Source organism: Squalius cephalus (genome assembly GCF_949319135.1).
Source record: "Squalius cephalus genome assembly, chromosome: 8".
Classification (NCBI taxonomy): Eukaryota; Metazoa; Chordata; class Actinopteri; order Cypriniformes; family Leuciscidae; genus Squalius; species Squalius cephalus.
Window position 1 is genome coordinate 5,688,954 of NC_137129.1, and position 15,444 is coordinate 5,704,397.

The 15,444-nt window shown below is 38.2% G+C and overlaps 1 protein-coding gene across 1 annotated transcript; it reads right to left on the reverse strand.

Moving 5' to 3' along the window:
• Window positions 1-982: 982 nt before the first annotated feature.
• Window positions 983-15,420, reverse strand: casd1 (CAS1 domain containing 1). Its single transcript, XM_079878227.1, has 18 exons — window positions 12,398-15,420; window positions 10,151-10,247; window positions 9,938-10,058; window positions 9,064-9,102; window positions 8,876-8,938; window positions 8,741-8,785; window positions 8,532-8,655; window positions 8,254-8,456; window positions 6,693-7,106; window positions 6,516-6,605; window positions 6,299-6,418; window positions 4,679-4,835; window positions 4,491-4,570; window positions 4,011-4,112; window positions 3,771-3,911; window positions 3,616-3,693; window positions 3,252-3,344; window positions 983-1,269 (listed from the first exon to the last, which is right to left on the reverse strand). Exons 1-18 carry the CDS (start codon window positions 12,687-12,689, stop codon window positions 1,018-1,020), a joined length of 2,511 nt encoding a protein of 836 aa, XP_079734353.1. The 5' UTR covers window positions 12,690-15,420; the 3' UTR covers window positions 983-1,017.
• Window positions 15,421-15,444: the final 24 nt, after the last annotated feature.

Here is a 15,444-nt window from a genome sequence, read left to right on the forward strand (position 1 = left end):
TCTTGAAAACAAAAGATATTTTAAAGAATGTTGGTAACCAGACAGTTGATGGACCCCATTGACCAACATTCTTCAAAATATATTATTTTGTGTTCAACAGAAGAAAGAAACTCATGAAGGTTTGGAACAACTTTAGGGGGAGTGAGTAATGACAACTTTTTTTGGGTGAACTCTCTCTTTAAGCTGAATTCATATGAACAGAATAAACCCATGTGGTAAAAAAACGAACAAATAACTGGCTCAAATGCGTAGTTTTCTGAATGTGTCTGAACAAAGCACGTGATTTTGTCTTAATAGTTCAAGTTTACATTTCACATCAAATGCTGTTCCTCCAGGAAATTAAAGCAGAATGTGCTTATGGATTCCCTTAGTAGTGGCACCACCCCATTTTCCACATCTAGCATACATATTGTTGCAAGCGGTACAAATTCGCTGCCATTGAGTTCATTTTAAAACAGCAATAAATGGATTTTCATGTTTCAATAATCCAAAGGTTGGAGGTTGTTCACCTGAAGGATAAAGCTGCTGGTGAAATATGAATTGAAGTAATTGTTTGTAAAGAAACGTTTGGTGCACGAGCCGATGGCGCGCTGTCAGGAATGTATTACTCCTTCACATTTTGCAATCATGGGCATCATGTACAAAACAGAATGGGAAAACAATGAAGAGACACAAACACAGACCCCCAGTATAAAATATGAACATAAATTATTAAATGCTGCCCATAAAACACACCTCAAAGCTATGAGAGAAGAGCGGACGGAGCACAGGTGTACTTGACTTGTCTGCACACAGTCTGTGTGATTTGTCTACTGCAAAAAAATCCTTCTTTAATCATCCGAATCACTGTTGCTCCAGAGTCCTTGGCTTCTGTTCCAGCTTGAGTTTTGTATACAGATCAGTGCCGTAAGAACCAGACCAGTTCCCTAGATCAACTCCTAGGAAAAAAACTTTCTTGGCTGGTGGAGTTTATTTTATACACACAGATCTAGTAGGATCCTCACCGGACGAGGTGTGTCACTCTTTTTGGGACAGTATCAGTACCAGCGCTAGAAAGACTCCTGCCCCCAGCAGTCTCTTCAGTAGAGTCCCACTCTCTTTAGGAATGGCCACCTGGGCCAAGTCATTGGTGATCTGGGAGATCTCGTGAGCTACACAGACAAAGATGAATGTGCTGACGATGATGTTTAAGCTGGGGTTTCCTGGAATGAGGACCAGGATGCCCTTGGTGTCCGCTGCCAGCCAAATATGATACTGGCATATGAAGAGCTGGTGGGGAAACAAGAAGCATGTTAGAATGGTTGCAATAAACTAGTTTCTTAAAGTGACCCTATTATGCCATTTTAAAGGTTCCTGGTGTTGTTTTGGAGGTCTCCTACAACAGGTTTACATGCATCCAAGGACAAAAAATAAAATAAAAATAAAAATATTTTTCTCATAATATACATTGCACATCACCTCTTTTCTAACCGTGTCTGAAACTGTTCAATCAATGATTCAATCTGCACACATACATATATATTATTTTAATAATAACATGAGCCAAGTGGAATAAAGAAAGTGATCAGCATGATTGATATTCACAACGGTAAGCAAGAGCTGCTTTGTTTACGGTTCATGTATCTGCAGCCTGAAGTGTCGATTTCCCTTTTTGAATGAGGAATATAGAGAAATATATCTGCAGAAATAAACATATCTCCTTTACACGCAGGTGCAGAACGCGCATGCTAGCTGACAGTCGGCTGTAGTCCTTTCAGTGTGTTCAAGCGCAGCTTTTCTGCCCAGACGCAGGCGACGCGAGGCGACAACAGTCGACTTTCATCACCTCCTTTCTATAGAGCTGGTAAGTCCCGCCCATCCGTAAAACCCCAAGTGGACCTCTAGGTTGAAAAATCGTCAATGCAAGTGAATGGGAGAAAATAATTATTTTCTGGTCCCGTTTGAATTGTGCCATGAATGTGAACATATGTTGTCTGTGAATTTTTTATATAATTTTTCATGTTACGAGTTTGACAGTATATTGTATGATTCTTCGGCTAGCAGTTGTGGAAAAGACATAACGAGAAAGACTACATGTCGCCTATGTGACGTCACCCCATAAAGTTGACTTACCCGTGGTTTTCGACAAACCTCAACGATTTTGTCCTCTCCCTGAAAGAAGGCGGTGAAGTGCATCAAAGACACAGCCATGTTTAGCGGGATCCGTGAGCTAGTGTCCGTGTCCGAGTGGTGTTGACGTTTCAAACGCGTCGAAAGCAGCAAAGAGTTGTAGTCCACAAAGTGCTCTCACACAAAGTCTAACCGTATCAAACTTCTACCCGCTAAATTGTAGCATTCTTTACACGAAAAATTATATTAAAAATTCACAGACAACATATGTTCACATTCATGGCACAATTCAAACGGGACCAGAAAATAATTATTTTCTCCCATTCACTTGCATTGACAATTTTTCAACCTAGAGGTCCAGTGGGGTTAGCGGAAGGGGCGAGACTTACCAGCTCTATACTCTGCTCTGATTGGTCAGACGGCCCGGCCTGTCGTAAATGGTCTAGCATTTACAGCGCGTTTCGGAAGCAAAACTCCCATAACCATATCTGAATTTCAGCTCCAGAGGCTTCCTCAGTACTTGATTCCCAGTGATACAGACAGTAACGATACAGTCAGTTTTACCGTATCAATTCCAGCACATGTCCTCATCCTTCTAAAGTGCATGCAAAGTGGATTGGCTCTCACAGGTCCGATTCCGAGCACGATTGTTCCTGGCGCCAGTGTTGGTCTGGTTTCACACTCAGCTTGATTCCATCGAACCCTGGTACATTTGTGTTCATCTTTTTTACGTTCGTCAACATAGCGAACAACTTGATCACAATGAAAAATCTGTGTTGGGAAATCTTTTGACCTGTTAGGGATTGCGTGGATTCCTTCTGACTGGATTTCGTCACCGAAATTTCGCCAAACAACTGTAAATGCGACTGCACCTTAATACTTACGTATTACGGCTAAACATTCAAAACGTTAGAATAGTTTATGTCCAGCATATTTTATTCAACACTGGTGCCTGCCGGCCTACTGGACTTCCATCAGATATTACTGTAAATGCATTCCCTGTTCATTTTATACTGAAAGAGTCTCAAGTTGGAATTGTCCGCCCTAATCAACGGCATGCCGAAAATATCATCAGTATGACGTTGACAATAACCCAGAGTATTCTTTTAAATGTTTGTTTGGAGCGAAGCTTGCATTCTCACCTCTAGGGAGATCTTTCCAAACCATGCAAAGAATGAGCTGTACAAAGAGCGAGCATAACCAGGAATATTCCGGATCAAAATGAAAGCCAGAATCTGTGGGCAGAAAAAGCGCAGTGATAAAAAGTCAGCAGCCTCAGAGGCACAACACAACGAAACAAAAAGCCTTTTGAAATGGATTCATAATTTTAGGTTGCAAATGTTCTTTCTGTTCCCACAAAAGCCATCTGACTGTGTGAATCAAGTGTGATAAAGGTTAGTGTGGCCACGAACAGAGAAGAGCAGTTTACTTCTCTTTTCAAGTGTTGGTTAAAGCTGTGTACGAGAACAACATTATAAAAGAGCACATAGTGGGATGGGTACTTGCCTGGACAACAGAAATGTATGGATGCATCTCATTACACTCAGACTTGTTTTTGCACCCACTGGCCCAAATGGAGTATGTCTGTAAACAAAAGAATCCATTGTGAAGGAATCAGATTACCATTTAAGTGTCTCGAAGAGAGACAGAATAAGCCTTACCAAAAAGGAAACCACAGAGATGAAGAGCAGACAGTTGGAAATCTTGTTGGAGAAGAGAGGCTCTCCTTTGCTTTCAGACAGCAGCTGACATTTCTGAAGCAGCAGGTATATGAAGGCAAAGAGCATCCCGTTGATCACAGCCTAGCATCCAAAAGAGCAGAAAACATCCATTACTTCAAGATGTGAATTTGAGAAATGTTTTACAGGTCTTATTTGTTCAAATGAAAGTACTTTACGTACAAATCGATCAAGTTTCCACCTGAACCACCACTCATGGATGCTACCTTGCAGTTCAAAGAGCTTTGAAACAGGCCAAACAGAGAAAACACTCTCAAAGAGTTCCTGCAACAAACGCAAAAGATTTAGATGCTCTCATTTATTTTGATGGTCCACTTTAGACATTCTACTAACTATAAGTAACTTTGCAACTATATGTCAACTACCAGTCATTAGAGACTGTCTGCTTGATATCTGCTAACACTTTATTTTGATGCTCCCCAACAGACATTCTACTGACCAGAAGTACTTTTGCATGTAAGTCAACTTATTCTCCTAACCCTAACCAAACAGTCTACTAATACTCTAATGCAAGTTGGTTGACATGTAAATGCAAAGTTACTTATAGTTGGTAGAATGTCTAAAGTGGACTATCGAAATAAAGTGTAACCAAAAATGAATATCAATACTGTCGAACAGTCTTACTGTAAGAGAGAAACTCACCTGTGAGTACGCAAAGAAGCAGATGAAAAGAAGCAAACCCAGAACTTTCAACAAGACTGCCAGATTCCAAAATGCACTACCTGTACGTAATTGAGGAAAAAAAAGAGAAAACAATATTTCAAGGCTTAATATATAAAATCAAAATGATGTTAGGCTTGTTTAGAGTGTACGACTTATGTATGACTTACCATTGGCTTGCTTCTGAAGAATCTGAGGCCACAATGCCATTGTGGCGTAAATAACTGCAAACCAAAAGGTGACGAGAGGCACAAAGTAATAGAACTGATAAGGCCTGTCCATAACCAGACACAGCACCACCACAAGAAAGTTAAGCCTGAAGAGAACCTAAAAGACAAAAAGAAAGGACTCATTATTTATATCAATACAATTTTACAATTAAATTTTTATATATAAAGCACATTTAAAAACAACCAAGGCTGACCAAAGTGCTGTACAGAAAATAATAGAACTAAGAAATAGAAACAGGAACACACAATAATAGTAAAACAATAAATCAAGTCTATGATCAAGGATTATTGAAAGCCAAAGAGAATAAATATGTCTTTAGAGCAGATTTGAAGGCAGAAATAAAGGGAGCTAATCTGATGTGAAGAGGTAGACTGGACCTGCAAATTGCAAAAGTGTGATTGCCTCGTTTTATTAAGTCTAGCTCTAGGCACGATGAGTAGAGAGAGATCACTGGATATCATACTGTGCATACTGGATATCATACTGTGCAATAATGCATTACTATTAGCATTAGAGGTCTGCTACCCGACCCGAGCCCGACGGGTCCCGAAAAATGTGCGGGTTTCGGGTCGGGTTCGGGTTAATGTTTAATGAACAGCCTCGGGTTCGGGTTTGTAACTAAGAAAAACTAAATAGGCTATATATAATTTGCGTGCCGTGTGCTTTGCCTGCTTGCTGTATTGTGGTGACCTGCACGCGAGAGAGAGAAAGTACATGCGTGCGCAGATGTGCAATGTGCATAGGCTACACAGACCACAGACACACAGGCTCTCTCTCTCAGATATATATATGGACCTCGGGTTTGGGTCGGGTTTAACATGTAAATGTAATTGTCGGGTCGGGTCGGGTTAAATGATCGTGGGTACGGGCCGGGTTCGGGCTTCAGTTTAAAGCCCGTGCAGACCTCTAATTAGCATGTTCACTGATTAATAAGTTTGGTCACATCTACTTTAAAACAACATTTTTCTACATTGCACAATAACAGAAAGTCAACAAAACTATAATCTAGCTTTAATGAATAGTATGTTAATATATACCCTACTTATCAAAAGATTGGGGTTGGTCAGATTTTTTTGATGTTTTTGAAATAAGTCTCTTATGCTCACCAAGGCTGCCTTTGATCAAAAGTAAAGTAAAATATCATTATTATAAATTAAAATAATTGTTTTCTATTTTTATATATTTTAAAATGTAATTTATGATGCAAAGCTGAATTTTCAGCATCATTACTCCAGTCTAGAGTGTCACATGATCCTTCAGAAATCATTCTGATATGATGATTTGCTGCTCAGAAAACATTTTTTATAATTATAAATGTTAAAAACAGTTATTTTAGACAGTTAAAACAGGTGCTTTTGACCAATTTAAATGTCTACTTGCTGAAATAAAAGTATTAATTTCTTTATTCAACTAAAACCATTTCAAACCACTCAAACTAATGGTTTCAGACTAAATCAATCAGTTTACATTTGGCCTTAAATTGTCTTTTTTACAGAGGACCACCACATGCCACTGGTGCATATAGGAAAAAAAGATCAGCAAAGTCGGGCAACAATTACCTGACACACTCTGTAAATTCCAAAGTCTCCCTTTAGCCAGAAGAATGAGAAGTGTCCATATCCTGTTTGGAAGAGATAAGCAGCTACCAAGACACGGACATGCATGTACACAGGTATGAACTGAGGAAGCAAAGAGATTAAAAAAAGGAGATTGAGAGTGCAGTCACTACTAAAGCAAAGTAATCCAAACTAAAAAATTTTTTTTTTTTAAACGTACAGCACTAGCTCCAGAAATGTGATAAATTAGGATAACCAGCTGCATCCAGCCCTTCCATTCATCTGTTTGCTCTCTGTTCAGGAGTTTTGTCTGGAAAGAAACATTTTAATTGTATGAGAATCAGTATTGATATTCTCCTTTGGACTAGAAGAACAATTTCCCAAGAGTCTGTGTTACCTCTTTGCTGTTCTCATTGTAGAAGATGCCCAGAACGAAGATGTAGATAAGAGGGATGAAAAAGGTAGAATGTGTGTAGAATTTCTGTTCCTTCATAAAGATATCTGCCCTGTCACACATGTAGAAGTACACCATGATAAGGCTCATTTTGCAGATGGCCAGTAAAGGTCCCTTTGGGTTGAATTGACCCAGAACAACAGGGGGTTTCTTCTCTTCTCCGCACTCCACATCAGGAATGGGCCTGCTCTTATGATGTCTACTATAGCCCAGTAGGAGGAAGCAGATGATGGACACCAGGAAGAGACCAGCAGCTAGCTTCTGAAGGACGCTTAGTGGAGGAGTGCTCTGACAGCAAGAGCCGTCGATGGGCTTCAGGATCTTGTTGCACATGGCGTTCATCAGAACCATGGCACCCTGAAAAGAGGGTAAATAAGTCCTATTTGTTAAAAAGAATAAAATGGAACTACTAATTGTCAAAACCAAGGGCATTTTGACACATGGTAATTTTGCTCGGATCCACACTTAGGAAAAAAAAAAAAAAAAACGGTCCGAGATCACCTGCTCTGAACAAGGTGGTCTCAGCCCGTTTAAAAAAAAAATTAACAATGGATTGGTTCGCTTGTGGTGAGAAAGCAATCCAACCCAACAGAACAATGAACCAAGCTGTTTCGCAATGTATGATGATTAGTAATTATGTACGTTGTGTGAAAAGCAATATGGTTGTTCTGCTAATGCCTCTCAAAATGAATTGTGAGTTAAACTCTAAAGAGAAGTGCGCCTTTTGATTAAAAAATGCTGCTCTTCTTCGAAATAGGTAAGAATGTTGTCCTGACGAAGTCTTGATTCATGCTCTAAATGATAAAGTAATATAACGACAGCTACAAAGAAAGCCAGATGCAGGTGTGCTCTGACCAATGAGAGGACAGTTTACTCACACGTGGCTTTTAAAATCAGGTTTTTAATGTTGTTTATATGTCAACATATATATGTTATATTAACATTAGTAACACATTATTATTAGCAGTCGTTTGATAAAATTGTCAAGCAAAAAACTAATAATATCAATTGCCATTATGTGTCCGACGTTGTAGAGAGTGCTAAATAAAATGCATTAACATTCTGATACATCGCCTTGTAGACGACCCTATATAATTTGCTTTTCCACTTCTTCTTCCGAATCAGTTTCTGGTTCAAACATACAGTATATGGCAGAATTTAACCAGTATTTCCACTTGCCATTGTGCAGCATTTACTACAGTAAAGTTGAGCTTGTGGAATTTATTTTCACGTATCCGCGAATACTAAACGAAGCAAGGGTGTAGAGTTACATTCAAGCTATTTTAAGGCATGAAGATTTTTTTTCACAGGAAAAAAACAACATTTAGATATGTAATTTTGGTGATCAAAGATGAGTTTTAAAGGATACAATTATTGACTACAGGGGGACTAACAAATTTTGAGGCATTTACAAATGTTACATGTAGGAATTTTAATCCCTGTTTTGGAACAAAGCAAAGGTCTACAGGTCTGAAAATGCCCTAAAGCTCAAATGTAGACTTACAACATCTCTTGTGCTCTCAGGAAGGTGCAGGCCATCCACCGACTGGGAAATGGTCTCCATAGCAGCTTGCCGAGAAGCCTCTAAGAACTTGACCTTCTTTTTGTTGGTATTTAGAGTACTAACCGCCGCCTCGTTGTACAGATTTATCTGCTCGTTTGTGATCATCTTTCGGCTGTCACTTAGCACATCCTCATGAACAGGATCTAAATAAACAGGCAGAATGTAAACATAAGACAGGAACATGAAGGGTTCCAGTGCATCTGAATATCAATACTCACCTTGCAGAACCCAATAGACTTCACTGTGCTCGGCTAGTTTTTCCAGTGTGTCTGATATAGCTGAGAGGTTTGCTTTGTACTGAAAGAGTGCCTCACTCTTGCCGTTGTGCAACTTAATGGACCACTGTTGAAAACCACAAATATCAGTCAGTAGAATGATTTTCAACAATAGCGCCTGAAGGCCATCATGACTGCAAACAGGAACTCACCGTAGCAGCACCAATGATGATGACATGTGGTTTGGAAGCAGATCCCTATAATTATCGAGAGATGAGACAAGATTCTTAAGCCTGTGATTTAATAACCCGCCTAATTTGTATCCAGTACAAGTTAATCGTCTTTACCTCTGTCCATAACATTAACTGCTCCTTCAAGGAATTATTAACTTCTGCATACCACAGGAAGTCCTAAAAGGTGAACATATGGAACATATTTTGAGTTGTTATATAATAATCAATAACTCTGATGGATCAAGTCTCAAATAAAATAAAACTTTCTGCTGCACCAGACACAATTCATTAAAAATACTTACCACAGTGGAATCACCATCTACAAAGGGGATGTTTTCATGCTGGGGAAACAATTGATAGAAACAGGAAAATATTTTTTTTACTCATAATAATGACATATATTATCGTTATTGCATCTACTGTATATTTGTAATAATAAAGGATTAGCATTAAATGTATTACATCTTTATAAAATGCACTATACTTGTTAATTTTGAAAAACAATTATATATATATATATATATATATATATATTTTTTTTTGTTTGTTTGTTTTTTTTTTAACAAAGAATTACAAATTATATTTTTTATACAATTTCTTTTTAATAAAGATTATTGGGCATAATAATTTAATGAAAAAAATATGTGCACAGATCAATCGTTCATAAACACTGGAACATTCCATAAAAAAATAAGAATTGTTCATTTTGATTCCATGGTGATTTTAGATCATGTCAAATCAAGACTCCAGTCACATCGGTGGCCGTAAAAAATGTATTTTATCGTACATCGAGTTTGGGCCGACATGTTGAGATTAATCAGCAACCCCTTTGTAATAGACTTTCACTTAGAATAAATTAATCATATCTTACAAAAGTAGAAAGAGTCTTCTATACAAAAACAAAAAGTATTGCATGCAGGTTAATGTCTATAAACAACTGCTTCTGTCTGAGGCACATTTTAAAATACCAGAGGAAATGTTGTGGTTAACAGGAACAATTACACCCTTTCCTTTTTAATTTAAATATAGCCTTTGACTGGCCCAAGTATTAAACTTACAATTGCTTGGGGGGCATCCAACAAAACACCACTTTGAAGTACATTTTCACTCTGATTTGGAATACATTATACCAGTTAACCAAAAGAAGGCTAACTGAAATGAATAGCAACAACAAACCTTGTTTCCAACTTCTTTCACCTCAGGGTTCATCATTTTGATGAAAGAATAGAAGAGCTGACGTATTCTAGAGTCACCTACAAAAGCTATTCTCTTCTCTCGGAGGCAAAAGTTTGCTTCACTGAAAGACAACAAAAAGGACTGTAAATTCCAGCCCACATTTCTACCCCACATACATCATTGACGTACATTAACAATGACAACATGACTTACGTGCTTTTGTACTTGTGTAGCATGCAACCGTAGGGCTGCCATACATTGTCCCCTAAAAAACGTCCACTGGATAAAAGCCAGTCGCACGTGTCACTGCCTGAAAGTGAATAAACCAAATTTAGGAAAGGGTCAGTAAGCTTTTATTTCTTTTTTTCTGTTCTGTCATGAAACTCTAAATGGCGCAGGCTGATACGTCCTTAAATATATTTGTTAGTGATCACATTGTTGTCTTCATAGCGCAGCTGATGTCTCTTTACTAGCTCTGCAGCAGCAGCAATATCAACAGCAGCAGCAGCATAGCAGATCTATTCTGCCAAGACCAAATAGCTACATTAACATTGCCATATCCATTACCATGCCAATCTCTCTTAAAGGGGTGGTATAATGCCTGTTCCTTTAAATGCAAATGAGCTGCTGCTCCCGGCACAGGGGGCGGAGCTTCAATAGCTTGGGTCCTTTTACCTCACACAACATGCACTGGAAATTTCAAAAACTTTTAGCCTTTTATGTTCAAACCGGACTCAGAAAAAGATGGAGAGATTCAAGAAGAAGTGAAAACATGTAGAATACAACAGGACATTTCTGAATGGTTAGTTGATGAATTTATGTAGCTTATGTGTAGTTATCTTCTAGTTATTGATTAGCATATTCTGTCTTGATAATCTATAAATCGTGTTCCGGGGGCAGGGATTATGTAAATTTTAGGGTTAGTGATGTCACTAACCCGGTAGGAATGTTGTGTAGTCCCTACCAGCCGTTTGTTGTAGTCCTTAAAAAGCCATTTCTTTAAAAGCAAATATCTCCCTTTGCTTTGAACTTTGAGCACTGTAATTTTGCAGATGTTGTTTATGCTCAAACAGCAACATTACACACTAACTAAAGTTAAAAAAGTGAAATCAAAATCAACCACCCCTTTAAGAGTTGTCATGACATAAATTAATTCTGTTATTCAGCAAGAACGTCTTCAATTGATCAAAGGTGACAGTAAATACTTTTATACAGTTATAAATATTTTTTATATATTTCAAATAAATGTTTTTCTTTTGAACGTTTTATTCAACAAAGAATCCTAAAAAATGTATCAGTTTCTACAAAAATATTAAAACAGCACAACTGTTTTCAACATTGATAATAATAAATGTTTCTTGAGCAGCAAAAATGCATATTAGAAAGATTTCTGAAGGATAATCTGACACTGAAGACAGAATTCTGCTTTGCATCACAGGAATAAATTACATTTTAAAATGTAAGGTGTTTTAACTTTCAGTGTTTAATTTCTCCACGTGCCTTTCATTCAGCTTCTATGATAGAAATCACATTTTTATTTTTTTAAATTCCCCTAGGGCTGATGAAAAACCTTGAGGCAATAAAGAATTTGAACAACTGGTCAAACCAGACCAACTGTGGAAACTTGTTTCTTTCATTCCTTTATTGCAGATGTAAACCTGTATTTAACTGGCATTTCAATTCATTTTAAATAAAGTACGTAAATGGTGTAAACAATGATTGAACAACGAAGAAATTCTCATTTTCAGATGAGCTCATCTGATTATGAGATACGATCTTTCATGCATGTTAAAACAAATATGCACTGCACAATCCTGAGAGATCACAATATTATCAACTGAACATGCCTAAATATTAAGATGAAACCAATAACTATGCTTTAATATAAGGCAACACATGTCAGTACTAGATTAATGATCAACCATGGATTACTGTGTGCCTCCACCTATAAGCTTTACTGAAGGTACCTGAAGTAACGTTAGACTTGAGAATAGAGATACTACAAGCATTTGACTGGATTTCAAAATCTAGTTAACTACAATTTTGGGGCATTAGATACGCCTATAATGCCCCCAGAATACTACAAAGGCAGTTGAGATTTAGCATATTTGGCGCTATGCGTCAAAACATCAAGTCTAACTGGAAATGTAACTATAATGACAGACGCTATTGCCAGCTGGGCGATAGCACTGATTCGATCGTAACGTTAGTTCTGGTATTGATTAGCTAAAGTCTTTGACAGATGAAATGTTGTGCTTCGCAATAAAAGTGCACCCAATAGACGCCCGATTTAACAAAGCAACCACAATTTAACGGAGTTTGCAAGAGCAAAGCTGCAGCTGCTATCTAGCAGTGACAGACACGCGCACACGCTGACTGAAAACATTGAGTGACAGCTTTAGCATTGACGCTAACACAAACACGCAGCTGTTTCTAGCAAACCGTAAAACAAACACGTACCTCCATAATGTCGTGAAGCCGAGTGAAACACAGTGAGAAAGAAGACGGCGGCGATAGACAGCAATTTAGCATTTTTTATGCTGAAATACTGATTTATTTCCCGTTTGCCTAGGCTATAGGCCAGGACCGCCATCTTGGCTCCTCCATGACAACAGGCAGACAGACGAGCTGCAGCGAAGCTGACGGAGGAAGAGCCGAGCGGCGCGTGCGCCTCTGCCTCTGCCTCGGTTTCTGCTGTCGCGAGCAGAGACGGTTGACTGGAGTCCGATGCTTCAGTTGCATGCACTTTCATATCCACCTCTCAGGTTTTACTTTCTTCTGCTTACTTTCTTTCGCCTTCCGACTATCTCTGGATTTCCCAAACTACTCCTTTAGTTTCTTTATTACTTTTAACTGCCGTGCTGCACTTGTTAAGCTGAAGTAAAACAAATCTAGTTAGTCTTTGAACCTTTCCCCCTATGTCCTGAACCGTGAAATAGGCGATTGACATCCAATATAAATTGTTTGTTCAAGACAAACAGCTTTGCAAATAATGTTGAACCACCCTCTTCTTTCCTCATCTGCAGGGCGAAGAACATTGATGGGTGTTTTTTTTTTTGCTCGCTTGTAATGTTGCATATCGAGTTGTTCTGGTTGGAACGAAGTATTGTGTTGTGTTAGACAAGCACAGTGCCAACATAGTTTATAAGGGTGTGAGAAATCAATCGGCAATTATAAAATGGTCGGAAAGACATTCAAAGATGACCTAATAGCTCACCAATGTCCTGTCCCTCTACTATATATAAAAAAAAAAAACGGCCATTCTAACTCGCATTGTTTTTGTATTTTTTTCATATATGATACTAACCAGCTGATCACTTCTATGTTATGATTCCATTACTATTTAATAACATTCAAACTGAATAGTCCAAAACTGCTAGAACCGTAGTTTCTTAAAGACAAGAACAATATAAAACCTCCATGAATTATGAATTAAGTTATATAAATTATGTGGCTCATCCTCCCACCCAGTTACCAAAACCAATAATTATCCAGGACAGAGGCACTGAAGAAGCCAATCAGATTTTAGCTGTATTCAGTACAACTCTTAGCCTCGCCCATTGGAAAATTGCTCTCATACCTCCCAGAGCCAATGGGTGGAGCTTGATGTCCAGCTCCCCCTCTCTCGATGTTAGGGTGGGCGCTGGACATCATTTGGCTCTGCAGCGAGCACCACTTGGAAAAACCATAGGGAAAAACCAGTGAGCCTCAGAAGTGTTGTGGAGGCCATCTTCTGGCGAGATGTGGGTATTCATACATAGGACGTGTCGCACACTTGCGGTCTTTGCACTTGACCTCTTTTATGCATGACGTATTTCCTTGTGCTTGCTCCAAATATTCAAGTGGGTGTGAAGACCGCAAGTGTTGAACTTTTGATTACTCGATGGGACACTCTTATAGTACTATAGTGTAAAAATGCAAGTAAATGTTTTACAGAGCTTTATTTACTTAGAATTAAAAAAAAAAAAAGTCTTCAGTAGTTCCTGTGTACTGTAACAGGAATGATAAAAACAGTTGTAAATGTTTTACAAAATACACATACTCATCTATGCACCAATACAATATGCAACACTGCATTTTACTTTAAAAGTTATGGTGAATTCAGGTTGATTGTTACACCTTTTCCCAGTCATTGTAATGCCAAAAAGTGACCCAAATCAACCTGAATTCTCCCTATCCTCCAGTTTCACAGACAAGGCTTAAGATATTCCCAGACTAGAATGCACGTTTGAGATGTTTTAACAGAAAGCAACTTCCACCACATATCTTAATATATGTCAGTGCTATTGTTTTGTCTCAAGATGCATATCAGTAATGTTTGTTTATATTATAAGGCACGTTTATATGCCATAATTTTGGCTTAGTCTAAGCCCTGTCTGTGAAACTGGGCCTATATGTAATATAGTTGCATGGACTGTTTTCCTGGTCATCTGAGCATGTGAGTTCCTGAACATGATGAATGATGCTACTCTTAGCCTCAAATACTGCTCCAAAGCAGCATAACATGATGTGAATTTAGTGTGCGTTAGACTTGAGACAAGTCTTTCGCACTTCCTGTCACTCGATAATGTCCACGATGTTTTTGGACGCCACTACAAATGGCTGTCCCTTCCAATTGAGGGTACTAAGGGTATAAGGAGCGATTTCGGACACAACACTTTTCTTTAAATGTGAAGTCTGGGATTGGCTGGCACAGAGCTCATTTCTGGGTCAAAAGTTAGTGCTTTCAAAAAACTGTACAGTAGCTACAGATTTGATCAAGATATTGAACAGACAAAACCTGTTTTCTCTGTTTTCTGTCAGATCAAAAACTATATTTAGAGGGAGACAAAAAGGGAAAAATGTTATATGAAAAGATTGTGAGCGGATAACCCTTGACTGAACATCTAAAAGAAACCTGTTCTGTCAGGGATTGGCAGGAATGCTATTTGGTGTGGCATTCAATGCTATCTTTTCTATGTACAAATCTACATGTTTGGATTCTCTATAAATACAAACATGCCAAGTTGCAGTGACTGCCTTTTTATTTGATTCAAAAGTGAGAAAGATTTTGCCATCTAAAAAGCATGCCATATGTGAAAACATAAGCTCCTTATGGCAATAGACTCAAAGTAATGGTTGCTAAGACAAACACCCAATTCTTTTTGAATAAAATAGAAAACCAATTTCACGTTTTGAAAATAAACACATTAAAATCATTTGCTTGTCAATGTTAAGAATTAGAAATCAGGCAGACATCCAAAATGTCCAATTTAGTCAGACATCTTTTTCAACATTAAAGCAATTAACACATGGAATAATGTGTTTCGGAACATTGGACATGCTTTATTTTCAGAACTTTTCACAATTTATTTAAACATCTCACATATACAAAATAGGTACAATAAACTTTGTGGTTTGTTTTGAGAGAGTGGCCTCTGCAACCCTTTAAAATGGACGAACGGTGCTGTCAGTATTAACACTGGGGGCGTAAAAGAACGTAATGCCTGAACAAAAGTAAAAAAAAA